At 44.0% G+C, this 27287-nt stretch overlaps 1 protein-coding gene across 1 annotated transcript; it reads right to left on the reverse strand.

Annotated features, from left to right (window-relative positions):
• Window positions 1-5861: 5861 nt before the first annotated feature.
• RFWD3 (ring finger and WD repeat domain 3) lies at window positions 5862-25795 on the reverse strand. Its single transcript, XM_079316101.1, is given in 14 exon segments — window positions 5862-6364; window positions 6970-7187; window positions 7416-7630; window positions 8246-8422; window positions 10584-10734; window positions 11878-11980; window positions 11982-12107; window positions 16740-16854; window positions 18988-19079; window positions 21233-21430; window positions 21526-21623; window positions 23325-23566; window positions 25000-25366; window positions 25683-25795. Coding segments are annotated over 13 exon segments (2244 nt in total). The 5' UTR covers window positions 25365-25366; window positions 25683-25795; the 3' UTR covers window positions 5862-6220.
• Window positions 25796-27287: the final 1492 nt, after the last annotated feature.

Here is a 27287-nt window from a genome sequence, read left to right on the forward strand (position 1 = left end):
GCTATAGGGCTGCTCCCTTCTCTTGGGAATGCCTCTGACTATCTTACCCAATCCAGGAGTTCCCAGAGCACCTTGAGCCCAGTGTGGCCACCAACCTGCAGCCATCTCATCCAGGTGAGGGCAAGGGCAGGAGAGGGAGGAGCAGAGGATCCATGCTTCTTGTGTTTGAATGTCACACTGGGACACAGCGCTTGGGAAAGTGGCTTTGTGCTGGCACCCAGGGGCTGTGCAGCTGGGAACACTTAAAAACAAAAGCCAGCAAAATCCAGCCCGTGCTTGGCAGCCTATTTGGTTTAGTGAGAATTATTTGAAATTAGCCCAGTGCAAGAGCTGGCTCTGCCCCTTCATCCATCACAGGATGAAAACAGAACGGAGCAGTGGAGCTGGGTTACAGCTCATTTCTTCCCACACCTTTGGGAGACCTCCAGAGATAGATTTTTTCCTCAATGAACACCTTCTCCCAACCTTGGATTTTACCAACCTGTGTTTCCTACTGTTAAACAGGCATTCCATGAAAGAGCCTTATGCACACCATGTCCACACAATGAGTTAATGAAGCAGGAGATTTTTCTTTGGGCACAATGACATCTCTGCCCATGTGATAACCCCAGCAGCTCTTTGCAACTATAGCCTCTCTCCTCTGACAAAAATTCCTTTATTGCCTGATTTTAAGCATTTTAGCAGCCAGGCTTTCACCCTCTGGGTGTTGCATTATGAGGCTGCAGTCCCCTGCTTTTGTAGAGGGCAGCTCTTTTCAGTCTCAGTGCCTGAAGTTATAAACCCCAGCTTTCCAGAGTGAGGCCGGGGTGAGCTGTGCTGCTGGGACACCTCTCACTCCTTCCCAGCAGTGTCCTTGTTCTTCAGCTGACCACTTCAGGGAGAACAAAACTCCTTCCTCAGTCCATGCAGAGGAGCTGCTCCAGTTTTTAATTGGATACAGGCAGCTTGCTCCCATGTGGCATTCTGGATCCCAGCTTAGCCTCCATGCTGTGCCCTGGGGCCCTCTCCCTTGCATGCAGCCCAGCTCAGCTGCCTCTCGCCAAAGCTTTGCATCCCCCAAAACTTCAGCACTGCCTTTCCCAGCAGATGATCCTCTCCACCAACAAATCCTGCTGCAGAGGCCTGAGTACAGCAGCCATTCAGTGCTATTTCTTGCTGGCTAAAGCTGGTATTTTGTGATTTATTTGCATGACACACACACAGGTTCAGCCCCACTGTTCCAAGTTTTCTTGTAGGTCAGAGTCCTGCAGTGCTGCTGCTCATCCACATTTGGAAATAAGCAGAGGACCATGGAAATACTCAACTTCCAAGGAAGCTGTGGACAAAGAGGAGACAATACTTCAGCTACAGTCCTGTGAGTGTTGAGCACAAGGGGAGCTTTCTGCCTCTCAGGCACAGTGTTTCAGCCTGACCTGACCTTTGTTTTTCCCCAGAGTGATGCTGTTAACACGTTTGCCTCACAAACCCTCAGAAGCCAGAGGACACAATTGCAGAGACTGTTGCCTTCATACTGATGCAGATCTGTGCTGCAGTTAGTACCTACCTTTAGGAAAAAAAATATGGGCAATTTTCCAGCCCATCCTCCAACCTGCCACAATTCTTTCCCAGTTCCATTTATGCTTTCCCAAGCACTCAGTGCTGCTGCTGCCAGCTTGACGCCATCGGAAGCACAAGGGGCTCACTCCCTGTTCCATGACCTCTGCTGCTAGCAGAAGCACCAAATTGGACTTGATGCAAGACCAAAGCCCCTGGACCCTCAAATTAATCATGCTTCACAGGGTGGGATAATAACTGAAATTAGTTTGAGAAATTTCTTTTCCCTTGATCAGCTCATGCTGAGAGAGCCTATTACCTGTAAAGTTTGTCCCAAGGATTAGATAAGCTTTCTAGGACACAGATCCCCACATTCCTCTTTCTTTTGCACTGAGGCACTATTTTCACAGAATCACAGAATATGCTCAGTTGGAAGGGACCTACAAGAGTCATCAAGTCCAAGGCTTAGGCCTGCACAGCACCATCCCCTAGAGACACACCGTGTGCCTGAGACCACTGTCCAAATGCTTCTTGAACTGTCACTCTTGGTGATGTGACCACTTTCTCAGGCAGGCTGCTCCAGTGCCCAATCACCCTCTGGGTTTTTCTGATCTCCAACTTACACTTACCCTGAAACAACTTCAGGCCATTCCTTTGGGTCCTGGTCACCACAGAGAAGAAATCAGTGCCCCTTCTGTTCCCCTGATGAGGAAGTTGCAGCTGCAGAGAGGTTTCCCCCAGCCTCCTCCAGGATGAACACATTGGGTGACCTCAACCTCTCCTCATATGGCTTCCCCTCAAGGCTTTTCACCATTTTCCTTTGGACACTCTTTAACAGCTTAATAGCTTTTTTATATTGCAGTGAGCAAAACTGCACACAGGACTCGGGGTGAGGCTGCAGCAGTGCAGAGCAGAGCAATCCTATGCCTTGACTGGCTGGTGAGGCTGTGCCTGATGCACCCCAGGACAGTTTCCCACGGGCCCACAGAACCCAGTGTTCTGTAATATCAGGGCACCCACAGCTCTGGCTGCCATCCAAGCACAGCCCACCTCTTTCAGCAAAGAGAAGTAACATCAGCAGGAGGCATTTCTGCCTTCTCAGCAGTATGTCTAAATATCTTTAACTCTCATAAAAGCAAATAAACAATGATAAATATCATTCTTATAAGTGAGGGAGGATGTTGATATCAACATGCCTGAGTCCTCACAGGGCCCAAGGCAGCTCGGCTGAGGGCAGCCCTGCTGCTGAGGCACTGTCACCCCCTCTGTTTAATTTTCAAGGCAGCTGAGCTGGTTTTTTTCCCCCCATATTCTCCATTTCACAAACCAGCAGAAAGGTGGGTCTTTTAAGGAATTTACTGCCTTGGTAGAAAATCTGCCAATCTACAAAAGCAGAAAATCTTGTCAGGTCTCCTCACAAATGGAAAAGGAGAACTAACTGAAATCCCACTGGGATGCTCTGGCTACCTCAGTGTAACAAGGTTCAGTTTAACCTGCTTGTTTCACTTGCTACATTGCCTGTGTTTAATCCAATTTGATTTGGGACACAAAGTACGTGCTTTCCTGCCCTCCAGCAAGCAGCAGGTACAGCCAGAACAGAGCAGAGCATTGGCCATTCTGCCTGGTGTGCACACACACACCAAGCTGTGCTCATTTCTTGGCTCATGCTTTGCAGATGACCTTTTCTCATCTGCAACATTTTTGATTATTTTCAAAATCTCAGAGTCCCTTCAACAGCTAAAGCACAGGGTAGGTGCCATGGCAGCCAAGTTCCTAGATGTGGAAAGGTTGGAGCTGGCTCCTTCCTCACCCCATAGATCACTACAGTCTAACACCAGATCATCCCTGAGATGAGAGGGAGATGTGGAGGACAGCCCTTCTCCAAAGGCACAGCTGTCCAACTCCAGCCTCCTCTTCCCCACCAGCCACCCCCCAGTACCACACCTCCACAGAGAGCAGCAGGGGCTGCATTGTTGCCAACCAAGCAGCCACAGGCAGCTCTGGCCAGCACTGCACTGTCCCCCAGGCCTGCTTTTACAGGAACTAAAATTTTAAAAGATACTACCCTGCAATAGCCTGGAGAAAAATATTTTAAAATGCCCATGCACAGCTAAGAGCAAAGCCCTGTCTGCAGGAGCCACAGCACTGCCTGGCTTTACCTATCACCTCACACCAGATTTACTACAGGAATTGCCAAGGGGCCAGCCTGCACCATGATAACAAAATCTACCCAGAGACAGAGGCAGAAATAGCCACAAAGTGGCTTCGTGCCTGAAACACCAGCAAAACAGCTCAGCCTCTCATGACAACTGCCCTGCACAGTGCAGAGACACTGATTTCTGCCATCCTTCCATCCCAAATCTGCCCCTTTGACTCCAGACAGAAATGAGCAAATATTTAATTAACACATTTGACCTTTTATCAGCACTCAATGCTGATGGCTTTCTGCACACCAGTTAGGTGTGCTTTCCTGCAGCTTGCTGCAAACTTGGGAGTAGGACAGTGTTACAAGATTTCCTCACTTATTTTTCAACATTTCCTGACACTCTAGAAAACTGAGAACATGAAAGTGTCATCTTCCATTATTTTAACAGCATTTAAGTTTGTATCTCTTATTTCTGTATGGTGGCACAAAGTAGAAAACAAGTATTACCCAGAAAATCAAAATATTACTTAAAAAAAATCAAAATCAAACAATTTTAATCCTTTTTCCTATGTATGTTTAAAACTTTCCAAATTTATTGTGGTAAGATGGGGTTGGAGTTGACAGAACATAAATGATACCTCAAAATAGCTGAGAACAAGAAGCTCATTGTACTAATATGGCAGAGAGCATCCTGCTCCTTCTGGTTTAGCTGTTACCAGAGACCTTCTCACAATATCATTCTACCAAGCCTTAGTTCCTGGTCATTGTTAAAATGCCAAAAATTCTCATGTCAGTGAGCTATTTTCATTTAAAAGACAGCCCATGTGTGTAGCCTGACCTTGCTCAGCCCTTTTCCTTCCCCTCACCTGGCCGGATCAGGATGGTTCAGCAAGGACTCGTTTACTAAATGCCTTCATTATTTCAGCCTGAAGCTCAGTGTGACCTGGAAATAATACAAAGCAAGAGAAGGTTCACCTGCATAAAGGAACCCTTGGTAATGTTCATAAGGCATGCAGTGAATGTCACTGAGACCTATTTTCAAAGTAGAGCAGCACCACTTATATTTGATAATTATAAACACTTTATTTTTACAGTATAAAAATACAGAAACAAAATACAGAAAAATATAAAGTTAAGTTGACATCGTCTCAGTCCCATTTAAGACAAACAGGATCACATTGTGCAACCCCAGACTTCAGCAAATAAAATTATCCTGGCAGCTGAAGTGGTAGCACAGTCAATCTGAATGGGATAGCTGCTGCTTACCACATCCAGAGGCAGAGGTGTTCCAAGGGACACCTAGCACAGGGAACTTGTCTTGCAGCTTCCAACATCCTTGCAAGTTTGACTTTGTTAGCATAAAATGGAACTGAAGGCCCCCTCCATGATCTGACCTAGAGATTTAAACCCCCAGCCTCAGAGCATTTACAGTAAGGTGCTGAGTGTGCCTGCCCACACATCCCTGGCTGTGGTCCCACCCCACAGGCTCCCATCTACACGAACCAGTGGCTGCAGCACACTCACACAAACACAACTGGAAGCTCTCTGTGAACAGCTCTGTGGAGCTGTAAACTGTCATTTAAGGAAGACAAAGGGTCAGTAAAAATAAGCTGATTAAATCCCTGAGCTTCCACTGGTACCTCAACACAGAAAAAAGCCAACTCCCCTACCCCCAAACAGCAGAAGCAGCCAGCATTTTTTTCCAATGTACTGGCTGTTTCACTACATTCCTGTCTTTAAGAAAGAACACTGTGCAGCAGCCAACATTACAAGAATCATCTCCCTCTTCTTAACCTGTACTTCTACAGTACTATTTTCATTTTCCACAGTCAAACTGTCCAAGTTTGCTTGCAGGTAAAGCAGGAAGGAGAGAAGGAAAAGGCAGCAGAGAATTAAGGAATTCCAGTGCAAATTATATGCTCATGGACAAAAAAATCACAAAGGAAAAAGATTCTCTGTGGATTTTTCAAGCCTGTTCTCTTCATGGCCCCAAAACAGGATCCATCCTTGCTAGGGAATAACTGCCAACTGACCCTAGAACTTCAACAGAACGTAGGGAATGTGCTCCCCACGGCAGTGAACTTGCTTTCACACTATGTATCAGCAATGCTACAAGATGCCTTTTCATCACCCAGTAATCACAGCAGGATTCCACAAGAAAGTGCAGTGGGAGTCTCAGGTCTTCAAGTTCCTCTTATTTTATTCATTTGTAGCAGATATTTGAAAGTCCCTGTACTGTATTCACAGTGGAAAAAAAAGTGCAGCAACACACGCTGGAGACACTCCAGCAATTATTGCTGTGCTGAGGCAGCTTGTGGAGTTTGACTAAAAAAAAATTGACAAAAGAAGAAACAAGGGCAGGCCTAAAGAGGAACACAGAAGAAAGGAATTGCTCTGGGCACCAGCACATCCCAGTTCCTCCCCACTGCCAGAAAGGTGCTGAAATGGATCCTGTCTCCTGTAAGAACCAAGCAGGACTGAGTAGTTGTGTAGGATTATCAGCAGCTTATTTGGACACTCTATGGCAAGCACAGGGACAGCTCACTGCCACTTGTAGATTTTAACCATCTTCTCTGTCAGAGTGGCTAAGAGGTGTCTTTGGTTCACTTCCAAGGGGCAGATATCCAGCACAGGCAGGTCAGCTGGCAGCTTCTGCAGCAAAGAACCACTTCCAGCATCCCAGAGCTGTGGGAGGGACAGACAAGGTCAAGGACTCCCCTCCTACCCAGAACAGACCTTCCTCTCTCCAGAAAAAGATTTCTTCTATCTATTCATAGGACCCTTTCTCTAGTTCCACACGCTGCTTGATTGTCTTTGCAGCACAGTGCCACACTGACCACCCTCTCTGACCCCACTCATGAGGTCTCATGCAGCCATCTTCTGCATTTGGGCTGCTTTTTCATACAAAGGGCAACCCTTCTCTTCCCCACCACTGGTAAAAAGCCTGCATCCTTCTCCCACAGCACTTAACACACTAACAATCCCATTGAGTCTGTTACACCACTCAGAGGGCTCAGCTGTGCCACTGTGCCCAACCCCTGCCCCTGGGGAACAACAGGGGCTCACTGCCTGGACGCCCTTTGATGGATGGGGACCATAGGCCTTGGATAAGACTGGGAGTCCCATGCTATCAGGAAATTACAGCTTCCACAGCAGTACAACAGACCAACTAGCACAGGGTAATGTGCATGACAACTCCCACCAAATCACACTCATGCTTTGCCTGATAAGGCTTCTGTCCTAAGAACTGCAATAAACCCCTACACCACACTGAAAGGAACAAGACATACCAGAGCAGAATTGGATGCCTCATCACCAGCACACACAAAGACACTGCCATCATCCTCTGGGCTCTGAAAAATGGCATTTTTGGTCAGCAACTTGCAAGTGGGCCCAGCACTGAAAGTCTGAACCGGGTTAGAAGAACACACCACATCTTCTGAGCCCTCTGTCAGTGGGCTGCAAGTCAGTTCCATCATCACACAACGCACACATGGGTTATTTTTACCTGTGTAATAGAAATAAAAAGGTAACTTTTGAAAAATGTACTCACAGATAGGCTTTAGCTGTAGGAATACAAGCAGCACTAGCCTGCAGCTGCCTCCTTTTGCCCATCTCCAGTTTTTCCTCTACGTGCAGATGCTCATTGCTCTGGTAAGAGCAGGTGCTGTGTTTCTGCTGCTGAGCTCAGCCCAGAGCAGTGAGAAGCAGAGGTCAGAGACCCCCCAGTACATACCAGGCCTGTAGGTGGCCAGGCAGTGCCGTGTGTTGATCTCTGTCTGGAGATCGATGCAGCCCCCGGGTTCCAGGGGCAGGTGGTGAGGCCGGTAGGAGTTGCCAGCCTTCTGTTCCCAAAAGCAGGCTCCTTCCAAGGTCCCAGCCAGTATTCCACCATAAGGCAGCGAGGCTGAGGCCATCCGGGGCAGGTAGGACAGTGACACCACGGGGCACCTGGAAGGGCCATTGGCAAGAGTCAGAGCTGCCAGCTGCAGCTCTGCCGGTGTCCTGCTCGCTGCTGCAGAGCTCCAGCTCTGCAACTGCATGGCAAAGAAAGGGCCTAGCAGGCTGTGAGATGGTCCCTCAAGCAAAGAGAGCCAATGGATGTGTCAAGTATAAATGAAATCCAGCTTAACTACTGAGCCTTATGATTTACAGAAGCAACAGACAGCACACATCAGATGAGTGCAAATCAGCGTTTGATTCCCAGAGTACAGGAAACAGAAGCATCAGAATTTCACACCTCTTTGTGATTTGTCCTTTCAAAATTAAATACTAAACCTAGCTCCAAAAGGAATTCAACTCTTCTGTTTATACTGCACCAGTGGGTCTATTTCTGACCCTTGTGTGCCTTAAAAAAAGCACAAGTGCTTGGCACCTGCATGAGTTATATATAACATCACATAACCTTATGAGAGACTTCTCACATTTGCACTGAATGTGAGTTTTTGAACAAGAGATTCAAATAATACAATTTAAACTATTGTAATTGCTGTATGATTTATGGAAGAAGCTGTGTTTAACTTTCTGTATATTAGTTGAGAGGAATGATAAATCCTTCTGCCATACCTTGACTTCTGAGGGACCAGTTCTTGGACATGAGAGTTTGTGTCTCTCAGATCATATATCATGATAGAGCCATTGACCAATCCAGCATAGACATAGTTTGTATCATCAAGACACCAGCAGCAGCTCCACACAGGACGGCCAGCATTGTATGTCTGCACCACAGTGTTTGTTGCCAAGCTGCAGAAGAAAAGCAAAGTGTTGGCCAGTTGCACAAGTATCTACTGATGAGAAAACAGCATGATTAAACTAAGCTAATCTAGCTTTTTAAAGTCTTCAGACAAAAGCATCTCTCTTTAGACCAAATTCTCAATTAACTCCTCCTTTACTCCAGACATGAATCTAAAAACCCAAACAGAATAATCCCTTGGATATTGTCAAGTGATTTACAATTCTTCCAGGCCAATGCTTCTTTTTCCAGATTGATCTTTGGAGACTGGGAGAGGAAATCTCACAGCAGGGTCTCAGCTGCCTTACTGGCAAGAGAAAGCTAAGTTACTTTTCTGGAAACAATTAGGAGAAGCAACTCTGGTGTAGTCCCATAATACCACATATTCCTGAGATCACAGGGCTCATCTCTTCAGATTACATCTCTCATTAATTATTTCCCCTCTTTTTACACAGGAGGAACAGTATTTATGCCTCAAAAGAATCCAGTTTAAGCAAGAGTGAGACAGCGAGTGGCTAAGGACAGTTGAAAGTACATTTGTATTATTAATTATTCCTGCTACAAATCAAGTTTCTAAAGAAGAAGAGAGTCCACAAAGGGGCACAACCCAGAAAAGAAGATGAAGTTGGTACCAGATCAGGACATATCTGCAAAGGGCAGCATTGTCACACATGCATTTGCACACTGAGAACAGCAAGAGACAGAAAACTGCACACATGAAAGTAACTCCAGATATCCTTTGTAACATATGTGCTTCTCCCTGGGGAAGGTGATTACTTTCAGGACTCCAGAGGAACATCTAATTGCTCCCAGGTAAGTGTAAGGGGAACAACTACAAAAATCTAGCAGGGGAAACAGGAAGTTTGATATTGCAGCAGTGACTGGGTCAAAACAACAAGATGAAAAAAAAATTAAACAAAAACCAAAAACAAACTCACAGCGCTATTTTAAACAACTGCAAGTTAGAGCAGGAGACAAAGATATCTTGGATAATTTTTTTGGGGAGGATGACTATGAAATGAGTAACTAGAGAAGACAAATAGCCAAAGAAGGAATATTCTTTCAGAGGGAGACTGAAAAAAGCATGAAGATGCTGCTGAAGCAAACACCTAACTCCAAGACATTCTGGGATCAAACCCAAAAGCAAGGGGATCATGGGCTCTCATGCAGCCAACCAGGCAGTGAGAGGCAGATATGGAAGTCTCTGATCCTCACTGCAGTGTCTGCTTACTCTTCAGATTAAATCATGAGAAGAATTATCAACCTAACCAGTTAGAAATATGACACCTTGACTTGAGCATCAGAGAGAGTTCTGTTTACTTTTAACTAGTCTAGTAAACATTTCAACATGGTTACAGGAAAGAAACATTCTGTACATTTTTGTTGCAGGATTAAGTTCTCTCTTGCTTCACTTGTGGGAAAGAATTGAGACTAATTAGTCAAACAACAAGCCTAACCCAATAATGACAGACAGATTGCACAAAAATATTAATACAACTCAATAAGAATCAATCAGGCAATACAGTTTTGAAGCACTGTAAGATTAAGACTAAAGAGCAGCAGAGCATCAAGAAAACACACTCATAAGCTGTAAATTCTAACAGGACTGGTCACATTTTTCTCTCAGTCTCTGCATAACTAGACACCAACCCACTGCTCTAAGTCTCATCTAGCTCTAGAGAGCCTCTAAGCACATGCTCAAAAATGATGTTTATGCATTTCATATCCCAGATGAATTCCATGATCTCCAAGAAGTTTAAAATCAGAGAAGCCAACATCACTGAAGAGAAGGAGGAGCCCAGCCTAACCATCCCTTATTTTTGCTTTATGCTGTACCAATTCCCATGCTTCACATTTCCCTGCAGGAACAGAAAACCAAATGGACACTAAATGTTGTGTCTATATATTATGTTACTTATTCTCAACACAGTTGGCCAATCTGTGCTGAATTACTTGTTCTCCACAGGAAAATAATCAGAGAGAGGTAGCTCCATGATACCTTCACTTAAAGATGCACAAGCATCAATAAGTCCTTCCCTCTGTTAGTTCCCACATGCAGGAAGAATATGCATTTTTCAGAAAGCAGAATAGCAAGTGCTGCAAGACAGAACAAAATCCAACCCAACCTCTTGCATGCAGCCCAAGTCTGCAGGAACAGGCAGCAGGGCTCACCTGGTGAGTTTGAGAGTGCTGTCCAGGGCAGCAGAGAGCAGCAAACCATCTGCTCGAGTGCCAAAAGCCAGGCCCCGAATCTGTTTACTGTGGATGGGGATGTACTGACTGCTCTTCAGGTTGGCCAAGCTCATCATCTTAACACCACAACCTGCCACAGAAGAAGGGTAAAGCAGATTATTGTGAAGCAGCATATGTATAGAACTGGCTCTTCTATGTCAGAACTACCAAGTTTGTATTGAAGCCTCTGGTGGGATGAATATGTAAGTTATTTGCTGTTCTGGGTAAGAACTGCCACAAATCATTCTTTAATTCAAATGGCAACAAGGCTAAATCCTTAAGGATCCCAGCCAGCAAGAGCAAATTCAGTAGCAATGTTACAATTCTTGTTACAAGGCCTGCTGCTCTTTAGCCAGCTTCTTCAAAGACACTCTTGCCCAGATAAAACCACAAAGAGCAGGATTACATGGCTATTTAAGAGAACAAATATCACAGCAAAGAATGGTTACAGGTGAACTTAACCTGTGTGCTACAAGAGTCACCACAAAGCCTTCATTCAGAGATTCAGTCCCTGGCTACAAATGCCAGAAAAATGAGACCAGTTAAATGCAGAAAACCACCTTGTTATGCCTAGATAAGGCACATTAACCTCAAACCCATTAACCAAATAAAGTAAGTTTCATCAGTCAGAAAGCATTTGGCAAATAAGCACTCTCAGACTCCTAATGCCACATGCATTGCACTGAAAAAGCCACTGGCACTGGTCCAGATGTCAGGTCACTGGCCCCTGGACATAACAGTGAGACAAAACCAGGGCTGTCCGTGACTTGTGGCTTCCTATTTCCTCATTAGGGAACAGCACTTCAGGCATTCATATTAAAAGGAGTTTGCTTTTGGTTGGCTTTTTCTGTTTTAATCAGCTGCATGTGCATCAATCCACCTACAATCTGGGAAGCAGTGTTTCTCAATTACTGCAAGCTTTTCTGCAGACCCCACTGCCTGGCCCTTGTTCTTTCAGGAGAACCACCTTTGCAAGGATTACCAGACACACCTTTTACCTTCCTGTAGATGTGGCATTTCAGCAGGAGAGCTGGAGACCCTCTGCTAGGACTCTGCAATAGAATTGCCAGGGAAAACAACCTCCTTTGCTAGGCAAAAGCTACCAATGCAAGGGCCAGATGAAGTATGGGGAGTCTTACGAGTACATGCAAAGGTCAAGCAGAAAAGCAGGGACAAAGTAGAAATGACATTAACTTGTACTTCTGAACCCCCATATGTTGATTTGCTTAATTACCAGGAATAAAAGTAGACTGTGGAGAAGGCTGTGATACCACAAGACAACTCAGTGAGTCACAGTATGCCATCACTCTGCAGTTCCCAGCCTGAGACACCAAAAAAAACCTTTTCCAAGTGGTACTTGCGGTGGCTTTGGCTGGAGGGGAGGCTGCCTGGGAGGCAGCTTCGGGAGCTGCCAGGCTGCTGTGAAGTGCTCACATTGTACTGGGCCACCAGAGCCTTCAGTTCCTGCAAAGACAAAACCCAAACAGCTTTAATGCATCACCAGCAGTGTAACCTCCTGTGCTCACTGCTTCAGGTGCTCCAGCTGTACTTGTTCTCAGATAAAAGAGGGAAATACAGTCCCATTTCCATGCTATTCCTGAAGTGCTACAATTCAAAGTCCATGGCCTATGACAATGAGCAACAGAAGCATTCAAATGCTGTATAAATACTGGCAGAATGTACTCAAATCTTTACTGTATGTATTACACCCTGTAAAAGAGAGGACTCTTGGGCAACACATAAAAGCCAGTAACAATTATTACCAGATCAATGCTGTTTAGAAGAGAATGAACTGCCAAGTATTATGTGCCCCTAAACCACAAGAGAAAGTCAATTAAAATAATTTTCCAGAATTTCCAGAATACCCCATAAAAATAAAAGCCCAAGATTCAACATAAAGGGCATTGCAGGAAACAAGTCAGTCTATTTAATGACGATGATCCTGTTCTTGTAAACCCTGTGCAGCAAATTCCAGGAATGACACAAGTCTCAAGAGCTCCAGCCCTGTCTTGTACCACCTCCTCCCCTCTTTTCCTCCACCTCAGTTGATGAATGCCCAAGGATACTCAGCAAAGGCATGGCCAAGAACAGCTTTTGTGAGGAACAAGGTATTCCTTGAATTCCTTTCTCTGCCGAGATCATCAGGGGTGAGGTGGGAATGAAGGTAGTGGCATCAGCATACTGTGAGCCAACTAGAAGTGTCCCTTCCCAAAAAGCATTTTTACCATCCTGTAATCCAATGTCAAAAGCAGACAATACAGAATCTCAGGGATATTTAAGAGGGAAGCATACCAAATGAAAACTGCTACTTGCTTTCTGTTGTCTGAGCAACACAAGTTCTGCTTCAAACACTATGCAATCTTTAAACAATTAAGGGTCACAAGAGTGATGTTATGAATATATCAGCAATTGCAAGCCAGCCTAAATACTGAACCAGCCACCACCACTTAACATGCACTGAAGCAAAGGCAGCAGTTTTCAAAAAGGCAAGACCAAAGTTCAAGCTCTACATTAATAGTTATCAAGACCTATAACTTTTGGAAGCTGCTCAAGAGGAGAGCAGTTCTGATACTTCACAGAGGTCTGATCTCTTTGGCATCAAGCACATTGCAAATGTCCCAAGGGAATATAAAAAATAAAGAAAAAAAAAGAAAAGAAAAGGAAGCTGGAGACTCCAGATGATCCCATTAGATCAAGAAAAGACAAAACAATCTGGGCAAGGAAGAAGGGGTGTGAGGTTTGTCAGGATGCTTACAATGAAAGCTGTAGCTTCAGGCTTAGAGTAAGCAGTCATTGAGAACTTAGAAGAAAGTAACTTTTAATGAAAAATATAATAAACTCGTTATTTCTAAAAGGTGAGGGGGCAAGGCCATGACCACTGGGGATCAGAAGAGATTAAAATTATCTGTTGCTCTGGGGACCTTACAAGAGTCTCCTTGTCACCTGCACTCAACATTCAACTTTCACACAAGTTATTAAAAAGGAAACCAGGCAATTAAAATCACAAGGACTATTAGTACAATGTTTACATTTAAACACAATGGACAAACCCAGCAGAACCAGGAAGTCTTACTGGAGGCACATTAGCAAGGTGATTAAAAACTGTTGTGCTGCAGACAAATTCCACTAATTGTGCTCAAAAGAACATTCTGTTCATTATGTAAAAGCCTATACTTTCCTTTAAGATGCTTTGCAGAGTTTTCCTGGTGCTTGGTGTCAACCAAAGGCCTTGAGAGCAGACTCCTCTCTCTGCACATGCTATGACTGTCTCTAGATTTCAGCTTGTCTTTGCAGTCATGAATAAACACAGTCACACCAGGGGGAAAGAATGGGTTATACAGCAAAAGTCTTCTTGAGGAGCATGCAGGGGAAGTGGAAGCAGAAGAACACAATGAATAGGAAAGGAAAACAAGCAGCTACAGTAAATTCAGAACAGTTTTGAGATATTAGGTTACAGCTCTAATAGCTGATATGAAGCTTTCCAGACAAAGGCAGGTATCAATGATTGTCAGTCTGGCTGTTTCCCTGAGAGAAGCCACACCTGCCACCTTGCACTGCACAGCCCCAGCCCTGCCTTTAAGAGAAACACAGGACAGGACAACCTCAAGCTGTGGTACAGCACTGAACACATTCCACCCTCCACCTCCCTTTAGGGTTTGGGTTCAAATTCAGTCTAAAGCACATGGAGCATTTCTAATCAGCTTTCCTATAAACAACAGCCATGAAATATCAGCTTTCACTTCCCCAGATATCAACTGGAGGTGAACAGAGAGATTGCAAAGATGAACATTTTTTATTAAATAAAACAATTAACCTAATTTTTTTTCTAGAGGTATTGGATACACAAGTTTTTATTGATATTTTGCCATTCAGGTTTTTTTTGGATGCTCTGAAAATCCTACTTTAAAAAAGCTTTTTCATTACATCAAGCAATATGAACTGATCTCTGCAAAAGTAACAATTACATTTGCTTTCTTCACAGCAGCATGCAGTCTCCTAATTTCTCTGCCAGTCCTCCTTTTCCTGCTCCATACTCAGAGCTACTATTTCCCATATCAGATCTCCTACCCCAGCTGATCAGTGATATTACTACCAGAAAGCAGAGATAGTTTGCTTATCATTAGCTACTTTTACTGAAAATGCTGGCAAATTCAGGAGGAGTACTGCAGTAGCTCACATCTCATTCCCAAGTTCTTTCTGCTCCCAAATGAAAAACATTAGGTAAAAGCAAGGTGTCAGCAGCATTGGTTCCAAAACACAAGCCTGAATCTCCATGAGGGCAGGACACAGCTCAGCACAGCCCCTGCTCTTGAGGGCTTTCTTTCAGAGCTCTCCTCACCTTCCAGTTCTTTTTCTCATGCATTTTCATATAGCTAAAGACTTAAAAACCATCTATTTCCTAATCTCAATAACATTACATACTTCAATAACAAAGTACAATGAGCAAGACTGTTAATGGGTAAGAGTACAGGAAAATGCATAAAAACCTAAGAAAAAGGGTCCTAACTAGTGCCATGACAGCTGCTGGGCACAGCACAAGAGCATTAGCAACAAAAGACCCTGAACAACACAACCCTACAATGCAATCACCCAGCCAGGGCTGAGCTAGAAACTTCCCAATCTAAATACTTCTATGCAAGTGGTTGCTTTACTATATGACTTCTCATAAAACAAGGAGCTCATTAAGCATCTGCTCAAAACATAATCAAACAAGTTAAAGATTTATTGCAGACTTCCTGCTGACTTTTTTTGCTCCCCCGTATATTGTTTTATTTTCCATTCATTCATAGTGTAAACAAGCACCTTAAAATTGCCCCAGCATTTGCATTAACCACTACAGGACAATGATGAATGCAGTATAAATACTGAAACAGAGCTTAAAGAACACAGGGTACTTAATCTCTATAACATGTGACTTTAATTCAGTTAGACTGGATACTCCATCACTGAACACTGAATGAATTGCAGGAAAACATTATGAACCTGCAATTTTATCTTATTTGCATTTTTCTTAAGCCAAAGTTTGAAGTGGACCAATTTTCTTATTAGTGATGATAAGCATATGGCTTCATGCAGGAATTTAGGGAATTTATAATGCCTTATCTTAGATCACACAGGAAGACTTCAACAAGGAGGATGTTGTTTAATGTACAAATATGAATAGTCAAGGCTATAAAAAATATCCAGGAAGAAAGAAATGCCTGAAATTAAGCAGGCTGCTAGACAATGAGGGGACATCATCTGCCTCATTCAACAAAAGGTAGCAAACTGGCAATGAAACAGGCTCTTGGAAAACATAGCACTGGTGGAATATGCCAGCTAATTCACAGTTGGAAGCACAGCAGAGTCCATAATTTATAGGAATCCTGAAAAATAGGAATAGCAATCCATCCAGCTGGGATGGGTTACAAAATATCTCAGTATTGCATAAACCAGAAGGAAGCAGTTATTTAACAACCCATCACTTATACTCAGTAATTTGTGTACTAAGAGGAGTCTCTCAGGAGCTGCTCAGCCCGTGTACAGCCCTGACTGTTGACAGGCCAGGTCCCAGGGTACCAGAAGGTGTGAAACTGGAATGTTGACTAACCTGCAAAAAAACCCAAACCCCTAGGGTTTTTTTTTAATTTTCTTTTGATTTTGCAAGTGGCCATGCCTCTTCACAAACTGCTTCCCAAAGGCTCTTGACTAACTAGTGATAATAGATTTTATTACAGGTTTTCTACAGAGATTTCCAAAGCTTATTTTGATGCAACTACAAGAAAGATGAGGAGACTAAGTCTGGTTCTTTATTACCATGCCTTTCCAGGCATCACAAAACCTGGGGAACATGCAACACCAGCAGCCAAACAACTTACTGCTGGTCTGCCAGTTCAATTAAGTCTTAAAAGCACAAGAAAATGTCAGGTTTTTTGTAGCATACATGAATATTCCAGCACAGGATGTCTTTACTGATTTGGGATGATTCACCAATTGAGTTTACTAAATCTTGCTGATTACTAAAACTGGAACCCTGTCTTCTCACCTCTAAGGGAACATGGAAAAGGCAGGCTGAAGAGAAAGAAATGCTCTGTGTATCTGTAGCAGGAGACTCACCTGAACCTGCTTGCGGAGTTTGCTGCATTCATCTGTCAGAACCTGGAGCTGGAGACGGCTCTGTGCAGATTCCAGCTCTGCCTGTCTCCGCAACATTTGCTCCTTTTCTAAGGAACTGCAGGAAGGAGAGGAAAGCAATCTTTAGGACTAGGTATTATCTAGGATACTCTTCTGGGCTGCCAATTCCCACCCTCTGACTTCATCCCACCTTAAGTCCTGTTTTCAGGCAAATCCACAAGTAACAGAAAACCTGTACTGCAATACATTCACCTTGAGATATTCAGTTATGCAATTGTTCTGAATGACTCACTTCAAGTATTGTTCCAACAGCCCTTTTCCTCACCCTCTCCAAAAGGACTAATTTAATAGAGAGTGAAAGAGAAATCAATTTTCTTTCCCATACAGAAACACTTTAGCAAATCCTATACCATCACATCCATGTAATACACTGTGTCAGTAACACAGCACATCATAGCATAACTGTGTAACAGCAAGATCTTCATGCTTGTCTCTACTACCACTAGCTAATCTTGTATTTTAAGAATATGTATCTGAACCAGAAAAAAGTGATACAGATAAATTCTCTGTGAATGCCCATACAGAAGACCCACTTACTACCTCGCCTTGAGCCAAAAAGTGCATACACACCATATGGAAGCAGCACTTTTGATAAGTTACTTGAATTTATTTCTCTTTCATATAGGCTTACATGAAGAAATAGCAAAAGAGAGGAAAGAAATACCAACACTCCTTAAAATTAGCTGTACACTTAGTCTATGTTGCCCACTGCATTCTGTACATCAAAAGCTGCAATATTTCAGCTATTTCTGTCATTCATGTGCAGGAAGCTCTTGCCTCAGTATTTTGCAAATGCACAGACCCAGCCTTGCATGTCCCAAAGCACAGAATTTTGTCATTTCCTTATAGCTTTTTCATGTGATTTTTTTCCTGCAGAAGAAACAGGTGAAATGCCTTTTTAACCATCACAAACATATTCTTCATATCAGTACCCAAAGCCTGAATGCTGGTGGATTTTTTTGAATGCAAAAAACAAACCCCATGATCTTATACCTAATTAGTCTTAAGTAGTCTTAAGACTACGTGCAAACAATACTAATGCAGTCACATACACATCTGTGCTCCACTTGGGGCTGTGTGCCACAAGGCAGCCACTGCCAGCAGCTCCATGGACCCACAGGCAATCACTGCTCCCTGCCTTACAACAGAAACACAAGGCAGAGGAGGGGCACAGCATGTGGGGAACAGCTACAGTGAGTTTCTGAGACACAAACAGAAGTCAGACAACTACCCCTTCATGAGAGATAACAAGATTTACACACCCAAATGTTTTCCGTGCTTTTGAAAAAAATATTATACATAGTTTATTTTTCTGTGTTAATCCAGTAAAAGAAGCATGACCCTTCTAAAGGTAGACTTCAAACAACATCAGGCTGCGGCAATCTGGAAAGAAGAGAGATTCTTCCCTTCCTGACTGTTACTCCTCAATCACTTCTGATCTATAATTACCAGGATAGTGAGATTTCTGTTGAAAGACTGCCTTGAAAGAACAGTGGTATAGTTGTAGACATGTGAAGAAACCCCAATTAAATTCTATTCAACACAAGATTCAGAAGAACTCAGATATCTGGAGCCTTTTCAGTTCAGAATAGTGTCTGTGACAGCATCTTACTGAAAAGAAATGAATCCCCATTTTCATACCTGCTTTTCCCTTTTTCAATACAAAGTCTCCATTTAAGTTGGAAAGGGAAGTGGGAGTCACAGTAATGCTTGCTGACCTTTTGCAAGTAAAGCTACATGAAGAGTTTGACAAAGCAAGATGGAAAATGATTCATATGAGGTATTACTCTGTTTAATGCATGCAAAAAGATGGCAGAAAAGGTCAGCTATTCACCCTCCTTGCATTCCTAACTATGCCTTGCTTTTCCCATCTAATGATGAATTAGCAATATAAAGCTTCTTGGCATCAACTTTGCATGTTCTCCCATGATAGCATTTCAGGCTTTAGCACAAGATAGCTTTGGCTGTTTCAGTGCCACAAAATGCAAACTCAAGAATTCTGTTCCAAAAGAAAATTAAGACGAGCAACACGGCAAAGCCTTGGTTCGTGGTTCTCATAAACCCCAAGGGAATGCACAAATTGCTTTAGACAACACAGGAAATGAAAGCATGAAGTAGAAGCCAGAGTGCAGCTTTCAGGGCCAGGTGTCTCCACGTGGGGACTCTTTACCTCCTCATGCGCTCCTGCTCGCTGGTATCCAGCGCCTTCAACGTGCGCGCGTACAGGATCACGATGTCGGAGCGCTTGGCCTTCTTATTGCACTGAAACCAAACACAGGCTCAGCTCACCCACAGGAATTGAACTAGCCAAACTGTGCATCCCTATGAGCCCCCAGGTACTGTTTTATTTAGTTGTGAAGGAAGGGGCTGTCTACTGGAAAACAATGCCACAAACACCAGCATGTTTGCAAGATGTTCCCTTGTACCAGAGTTCTAACCAGGGCTACACAACAAAAGCTGCATATCCTACTGCACCTTTAATAATCCATCTCCTTGCTTCCCATTAAATGTATTTTGCTAATGCACCAGCAAGGCAGCATGGTCAGGTAACTTCCAAGGACAAAAAACCCCAAATCAGACAAAGAAATGAAAACAAGAAGATTTAGAACAAAATACCAGCCCAACCTCAGATCTGAAAACACCAAGAATTGCTGCTTGGTCAACAGACAAGGATTTAGGAACCCCTGAGTATACTCACAACTCTTATTTCTGTATTATATTAATTTAATCAAATTCTACAGGCTCAAATCCATAAAAGTGTTCCAGTGTTGTATGAAACATTGACATGTCACTGACTCCAGTGACACACACAAAGTCAGATACTTCAATAATTTTGTGCTTCTGGCTGCAACCATTTAGTACCTTACATTCACCTTAAAAAGAGGGCAAGTTCAAACTTCAAGATGCCATAATTTCTTCCAAGTTTATTGTTTTGCAAATATTGTTTGTTCATAAGAGGCAGTGAATACTCAGATCAAGTAACCTCTGCTGAACATTGAATTACAATGTGTGCTTCAAATGCAGATTTCTCTTACTGAGCAGCACGAAGATATCACAAGCAACACTCTCAGAGCAGACAACCTCCCTCCCTTTGTAAAAACTGCCTTGCCAAGCAGCAAATGGCCAAGACAGTTTTCCTGGCAGCCAGCAGCTGCCACTGGCAGGATCAGGAGTGCTGGAATTTCACAGTAACTTGCACTCAAGCCACTTAGTACACAGACCATGCACAGCAACTCTGGGCTATTCAACCAGAGAACACCCACTTGCAAAGGACAGCAACTGAAAATGAAGGGAAGATGATTTAGCTTCAAGGTTCTTTCCAGAGTAAGTTCTCCCAAGAGGGAACAAGCAACCCTTGAGATGGTTAGTGCTCAAGAAGAAAGTAGTCACGAAATTCCAAAGTGTAAACATGCCAGGCAGGTTTCTTAGAATTCTGTCTGGGTCTGAAGTGGGGGAAGAAAAGCTTACACAGAATTGACAGGGATAAGAAAAATCAACTTTGGGCCTTTGCTATGGCAACAGGGATTCTTTAGGTTTAGTCACAGCACACGTCAAGAGGACGTGTTTGGTGCTGAGAGGAGGGAATCCTGTAAAGTCAAGCAAGAATACAGAAGCTCTCAAAATGACAAAGCCAAAGAAACCCATGGCTTCCAGCCACTGACTTGGAAAGCAGCAGAACTGAATCCTATTTACAAGGTACTCATTGACCTATTTTTTATCAATAATCCTTCATGGAAAAAATGGAATAAGGAATGGAAACACATCACAGAGAAGTGTGGATCTCATTGAAGGAGATCAGTATTAATTATGGAAAGAAAAACTTCAAAAGCTGATTTACCACTTGCAAAGGGACATTAAAACTGGTTCTCAGTTCGCTCTCTGCCAGCTTTCAAAACAACCTGATCCTCTACAAAAGCAGGAGCAGTCCAAAACAGAAGATTAATCAACTGAAAACTGAACTAGATGATATCTAGGATACTTTCCAACCCTAGCCATTCTGTTGCTACAAAACAGCTCTCAAGACAGATTTCTTGTCCAATGACATAGTCTTTAGCTTAACTAATCGCTTCAAGGAATCTGTCTGCTATATTCAATCCAGGTGGTTCTCTCCAGGACCAGAGTGGGGCATTCTGAAACCATTTCCAAGTGTAGCACTTGAACTCTCAAACTTTTGCATCTGTTACTCACAAATGCTCTACTTCAGGGAGAATATCCAAGTTATAAATCATCCTTTTAAATACTTCTAGTTGCTGCTGGCCTAAGAACATCATAATAATGGTGGGTTTGTTACTTCTGACAGCAGCTTCACACAGTAACCAGCTGTAACACTTACAGTGATCACATCTGAGGCACAAGTTAGGCACACATAGTAAGTGCTTTAAGTGCTTTCCAGAGCACATAAACACCCATTTTACCTGAGGGCACTTCCCTGCCTGTCCCTTGAGCCACCTCTCAATGCAGGTGTAGCCAAAGAGGTGTCCACAGCGCAGTGCAGACAGACGGTGGTCCCCAGCATTGGTCCACTGCTCAAAGCAGATTGCACAGGTATCTCCTTCCTCCTCATCCACAGGTGCAGCAGGTATAGATGGCTCCTGTTGCTTTTGTGGAGTTGTCTAGGATAAAAAATTTAAAAAGCAACACAACTGTTTTAGAAAATGTAGCATTGACCATATATAATGCCTCCAAAAGCTCTGTAAGTTCACCTTACTTGCTTCTGCTGGACTTCAGCTTCATCTTCATGACTTTCATGTTCTGCAGAAGCTTGAGACAAAGCATGAGGTGGCTCTGCTTGGACCTGACTGGAAACTAAAGAAAGTTTTGCTTAAATAACCTCATTCAAATGGAGGGAAAAGGAGTTTTCCTGCTATGATCTGAAATATTCAAGGCACAGGCTAAGTAGTGACACAGCACAAGTTACTTACAAAGTTTCAGATCAGTGCCCTGGACACAGCCTGTGTGTAAGGCCTTCTATATATGAAGAGTAGTGCTGAAGAATTTTACATTTTCTTTTATGAAAAGCAACAGAATTTCAGTGAAAAAGGAGAGACCTTTTAAGGACAGCAATTGTGATCAGAATTTTCTGACCTGCATAAAACAAACTGACTTGGTCTATAGTTAGGCTGATGTAAGGTTATATTCCTGCATCATTATGCCCTGAGAAAGACAGACATCAATATCAGAAGTTGGTTTGCCAAGGGATCTAAGCATGCATATTTCATGTGCCAAGAAAGCATTTCCCGTATGCTGGCTGTCCATTCACTCTGACTTCAGCAGTTTTCCAGCTGGTAATTGTCTGAACTACCAATGCTGCTGTTATTCTCCCTATGGTTTTGTGGTGGGCCTCTGTCAGCCCATCTGGTGAGGCATGGGCACACTGAATTTCTATGTGAAGATTGCCACCACTAGCAAAGTAGAAAAGGAGCAGAAATCATTGCTTCCCCTCCAGTTCCTGACAAAACAAGAGTTATTAATCACATTTAGTAATCAAGGCAGATATTCTGCATCCAGTGGAAGTATCACCTAACCTTGGCTAATGTCAATAAAATTTTCAGCCTCTGTGGTTCTGGGCTGTAAGAGGAGCCACTGGCTTATATAAGCAACGAGGGAATTCCAGAAAATCCAACAGAGAGCATATGTTCACACAATAATATACAGCACTTAACAGCTTGAGCTCCTGTCGTGTAAAACTAGCCCAGAGCAAGCAGAGTGGATCTGTTCAAAAGACACTTCCCAGATGCACCCTTTTAAAAAAGATAATGAGGTGGGCTGGCCAATCAAAACCAAAACTGAGGGCAGAGAGTGAATCATAAGGACATTCCTTAGAGACTGAAGTAAAAATATACCCTTGTTCTTGTATTCTCTGGGCATCAATAACCTTGACTAGCAAGTTAACTATTTGTCACTCTTACATAAACTGTGCATGTTCATCATAAACAATGTCACTGAAGTACGTGTCAGCCTGTGAACATGAGCTTAGATAAAGAATTGTGAGACAGAGATGAGGAAAGAAAAACAAAAGCACCTCCACCTCCTCAACTAAGTTTCACAAGTTACAGGAATGAAAACTAAATAGAAGAAGATTGAAATCTCAAATAATTTAAAAATACTGGAATCAGATGCTTCTCTGAAAGCACTTGCTGATGTCCAAGCTGTGGCCTGATGTCTTCAATAGCACTCCTTAATAATACATGAGACTAGAAGCATGGCAAGCAATAATCTCTAAATTTAAGTTACAAAAAATCCTGGAAATGTTCAGAATAAGTAGCAGTCTGCAAACAGCAAAAAGATTGTATTTAACATTATGGTAGCAATCAGCCATGCTGCTGCTGCTCTTAGGAGCTGCTTGCCAGGAAGCCTTGTGGCAGCAGCCTGCTGCTGTCAGCTGTGGGCACAAAGATCTCTGAGCACTGTCTGTTGAGAAGCTCAAAAGGATTTCCCTGCTGAGTTTTCAAACAGCAAGAAAAGTGTCTGAAATCAGTCTCTACACAGCTCCAACACAGTACACACCTTCTGAGCTTGCTGCTGGAGGTGTCTCCTGGGCTGATGATAACAGTGGTGCTGCTGCCTCCACTGCTTCCTCCTCCTCCTCCTCAGAAGTGCTGCTGTCAGAGTCACTCACTTCAATTGTCTCGTCTGGGTGCTGCTCCTGGGCGTTGCTCCTCGCAACACGGGGGAACTCCAGGTGTGGAGCTGGTCCTGCAGATGGTTCCTGGGTCCTACTGAGTTGAAAGTAATGGTCCAATGCTGCCCTGAGTCCAGAAAAGCAAGAAACAAAAGCCACAGTCATTTCAGGTAAGCTAAATGTGAGCATGAATGTTAGCAAGAAAATTCCTAGGCTTTGACTGAAGCGGGAAGGTGTCACTGTTATAAAGTCAGGCCTTCTCTGGTAGGGGAGCAATCACATAGGATAGCCCACTTTGTGAACAAACAGCAGGATCAGCAACAATTTATTTTGCTCAGTTCAAGGAAAATCTTCTCATTACAACAATGATATTGCCTTCTTTTGGGGGAGAACAGGCTGGTGAGGCTGGAGAGGAGAAAAAGTAGTATCATTCACTAATAAGCCTAAGGAAACTCCAAACCTGTCTCTCCAAGCCTCACTGAGCCCTGGTTCCTGAAGGAACTAGTACTGTGAAATGCACACCACTTGGATCAGAGCCTCATTCCATTGACTACTTTATGCTTAATCTTTCTACTTCCCTTCATATTTTCTACTAGAACTTCATCCCTAGATAAAAACATCCTCCCCTCTTCCCCATCAGTTCAGTTACCATCTCAATTATCTTTCAGATTCAAAGGAGTTTCTCAGGTTGCCTTGCAGCCCTCACAACTACAGTGACCTTCACAGGCAATCTGAGGGCAAACAATACAGTTGTGTTTAATCAGCTGGGAGGAGAGGAGCTCTTGGTCTCGCTGAATTTAAAAGCAATGCTTCAGTTAATTATAATTTCACCCCTGGCACATACAAAAGCTAGAATGACGAGACAAAAACCAAATAAATTAGAAATTGGGATTTCCTTCTGACTGAAGAGCATCCCCACTCATCCCCTTTTAATCCCATCACAAATGGTATTAGACAGAGAGGATTTTTTGTCTGAAAGTAAAAAAACCCCAACAAACAAGCAAACAAACAAACAAAACACACCAAAAACCCCCCACCAAAACCACAACAACAACAAAAATCCAACCAAAAAACCCTACAGAAAAATATCAGTTTATATGTGAAAGTTTCTGCAGCAACTGTCAATAGCAAATGTAATCAGGCAGACCCCAAATCAAAGGTGAAATGCAAATCAGAGCACAAGCTCCACTGAGCTAATTGCTGGCTGGAACTGCTGAGAATCAGCACTGCTGCAGTAATCATGGACTGGAATTTGGCTGCACAGAGGGAACAGCAGCAGCAGAAGCTCTGCAAGCAAAATTCAAAATATAGAAGGGCTCAGAAGTCAACACCACCCCTGCCAACATATGAAACAGGGGTATTCACTTAACAAGGGCAAAGAACCTACCAGAAGAGACCAGAAGCTGCTGTGCTGTTCCTGAACTTAAAAGGTAAAAATAGTGAGGTACCCTGGATTTGGGCCCAGCCACAAGGCTGGGCTGGGCTCTGTAAGCCAGGAAGTTTTGAACTGATGCTGGACTTGATGAGGGCAGTTCAGAGCCATTTTCATTTCTGCTTTACCTGGCACTGATGGTCCTCTGGGAACCACCAACTCTCTGCTGCCTGCGGGCTCTCCTGGCTTGCGGACGCTGTGGCACAGACTGCTGGTACAGATCTAAGGCCTCCTGGAGCCTCTGCAGCCCATCAGGGGCTGTGGCAGGATTCACCTGCAGGTCAGGCTCTGCAGCTGCTCCCCTTGTGGTACCACTGCTGGCTGTGACAGCATCGTCAGCAGGAAGGGCTGCAGTGCTGCCTCCTCCTTCCCTGAGCACAGCAAGGTGGGAGAGCTCTGTGGGACCAGGGGGCTCCGGGGCAAGTGTCTGGAGAGTCTCCACTGAGTAACTAGCCACGGGCTGGAGATCAACTTCCATCTCTTCTTGAGCCATTCCTGCAAGGAGTTGAAGAAAACCAGTATTTACTTACAAGTGTACCCTACTTGAAACCCGATGGCAGCAAGAACCAGGTACAGCACTCAGTGATTAAAAAAGCTTTTAGAATTCAGAGTCAAGAGAAAATTTGTCCTTTGCAGCAGAGCTAAGCCACAAGTCAATACACATATGTGAGCTGGGAGCACTCTCCCAGGGCCCTGGACTCAAAGTGTTTGGCTTGATAGCAACTAAGACCAAAGGCACATTGCAAAATCAAATTAAATAAACATTTTGATGAGTATATAAAGTTAATGCTTTCTTGCTGCCATAATTTACTTGCCAAGTAAATTCATGTGGCTCTTGAAGAACAGTTGGAAATATCTGAGAGAGTCTCCTGGGTGAGCAGCCCTGCACAAGCACCCACAGATAGTGCCTCAAACAAGCCCTATTTTTGCTGCACTGCTCTCAGGAGGTGGACTGACGTGCAAGTTTCTACAAATAAAATTGCCTTATCGTAACATATCACTGTGACCCTTACCCAGAGTGCACTGAACAGCCCCTCAGGTATTTACCAATACCAGGCAAACCAGAGAGGGCATGACAGCAGAATGAGTGACTGAGACATTATTGGTAACAAGTTATCTGCAGCATCAGCATTTGTGAATCCACATTCAGTCTAAGACTGGATAAAAACGAAATTTACAGCAAAACTGCAAAAGTAAGGATGGTTGCCCTTTGCACATTTGGCATATGGATTTCATGTTACCTCCAGAACAGGAGTTTGAAGAAAAACAGATGAGACAATAGTTTGTGAAGTATTAATTCTCACGCTGCTGTCAGCCACCAAATTAAGAGCACTTGGGTCACACCATTCTTGTAAAACAAGAAAGTTCAAGATTATTTCATTAATTGAATGAACATATGCACAAAAAACTCACAAGTCCTTTATTGGAAGAGGTGTGCAATTCTGCAAGCTGCTGGAAATCATTCACATTCTCCAAAAAGTACTTAAGCAATCATAAACTTGAAAAGCCTTGGGAACTGCAGACCTTTAGCACTATTTAAAAGCCCAAAGCACAAACACCAGTTTTACCAAGCTGTCCCAAGCCAGCCTTATCCAGCCTGGCCTGGAGCACTTCCAGGGTTGGGACACCCCCTCGGGCAACATGTTCCATTGCCTGCATTAACTGTGAGATTTATAAAAACGTTATTATTGGCATTTTCACGGTTAAATCTTGGAATCTGGCCCAAAGGAGCAGTGCTTCCTCCAGCCAGGCAGCCCCGGGAGGAGCCCGCAGATGGAGGGTCTCCACAAACCTTCCTGGGCCCGAACGGGGAATCCCGAGCGCTTCCAGAGCCCCGAACGGGGAATCCCGAGCGCTTCCAGAGCCCCGAATGAGGATCCCGAGCGCTTCCAGAGCCCCGAATGAGGATCCCGAGCGCTTCCAGAGCCCCGAATGAGGATCCCGAGCGCTTCCAGAGCCCCGAATGAGGGATCCCGAGCGCTTCCAGAGCCCCGAATGAGGATCCCGAGCGCTTCCAGAGCCCCGAATGAGGATCCCGGCTCGGCCGGCACCGCAGCTCGCAGCGAGGGCTGAAGGCTGAGGCAGCAGCTTCCCCTTGCGGAGGGCACCAGGCCCCGCTCCGCGCCGCCCCCAGGGCTTCTGTCCCACCTGCTTTAACGCGGAATTATCAACAATAATAATAACCATAAAATAATACGACCCAAACCAAACACACGCCCGACAAGCGGGGATTCTCTGCCGTCTTTCTCGTATATTTTAAATACGACACCCGTCAGAAAAAGGGAGCGGGAGAGGGGTATCTCCCCTCCGGTAGCCTCAGGCAGCCCCAGCGCTCAGCCGTGCTGCGGAACTCGGCCTGGGCCGCGGAGGATGGAGCTGTACCGGGACACCGGCCCGGAACAACCCGCCCCGACCC

Source organism: Erithacus rubecula (genome assembly GCF_903797595.1).
Source record: "Erithacus rubecula genome assembly, chromosome: 12".
NCBI classification, from domain to species: domain Eukaryota; kingdom Metazoa; phylum Chordata; class Aves; order Passeriformes; family Muscicapidae; genus Erithacus; species Erithacus rubecula.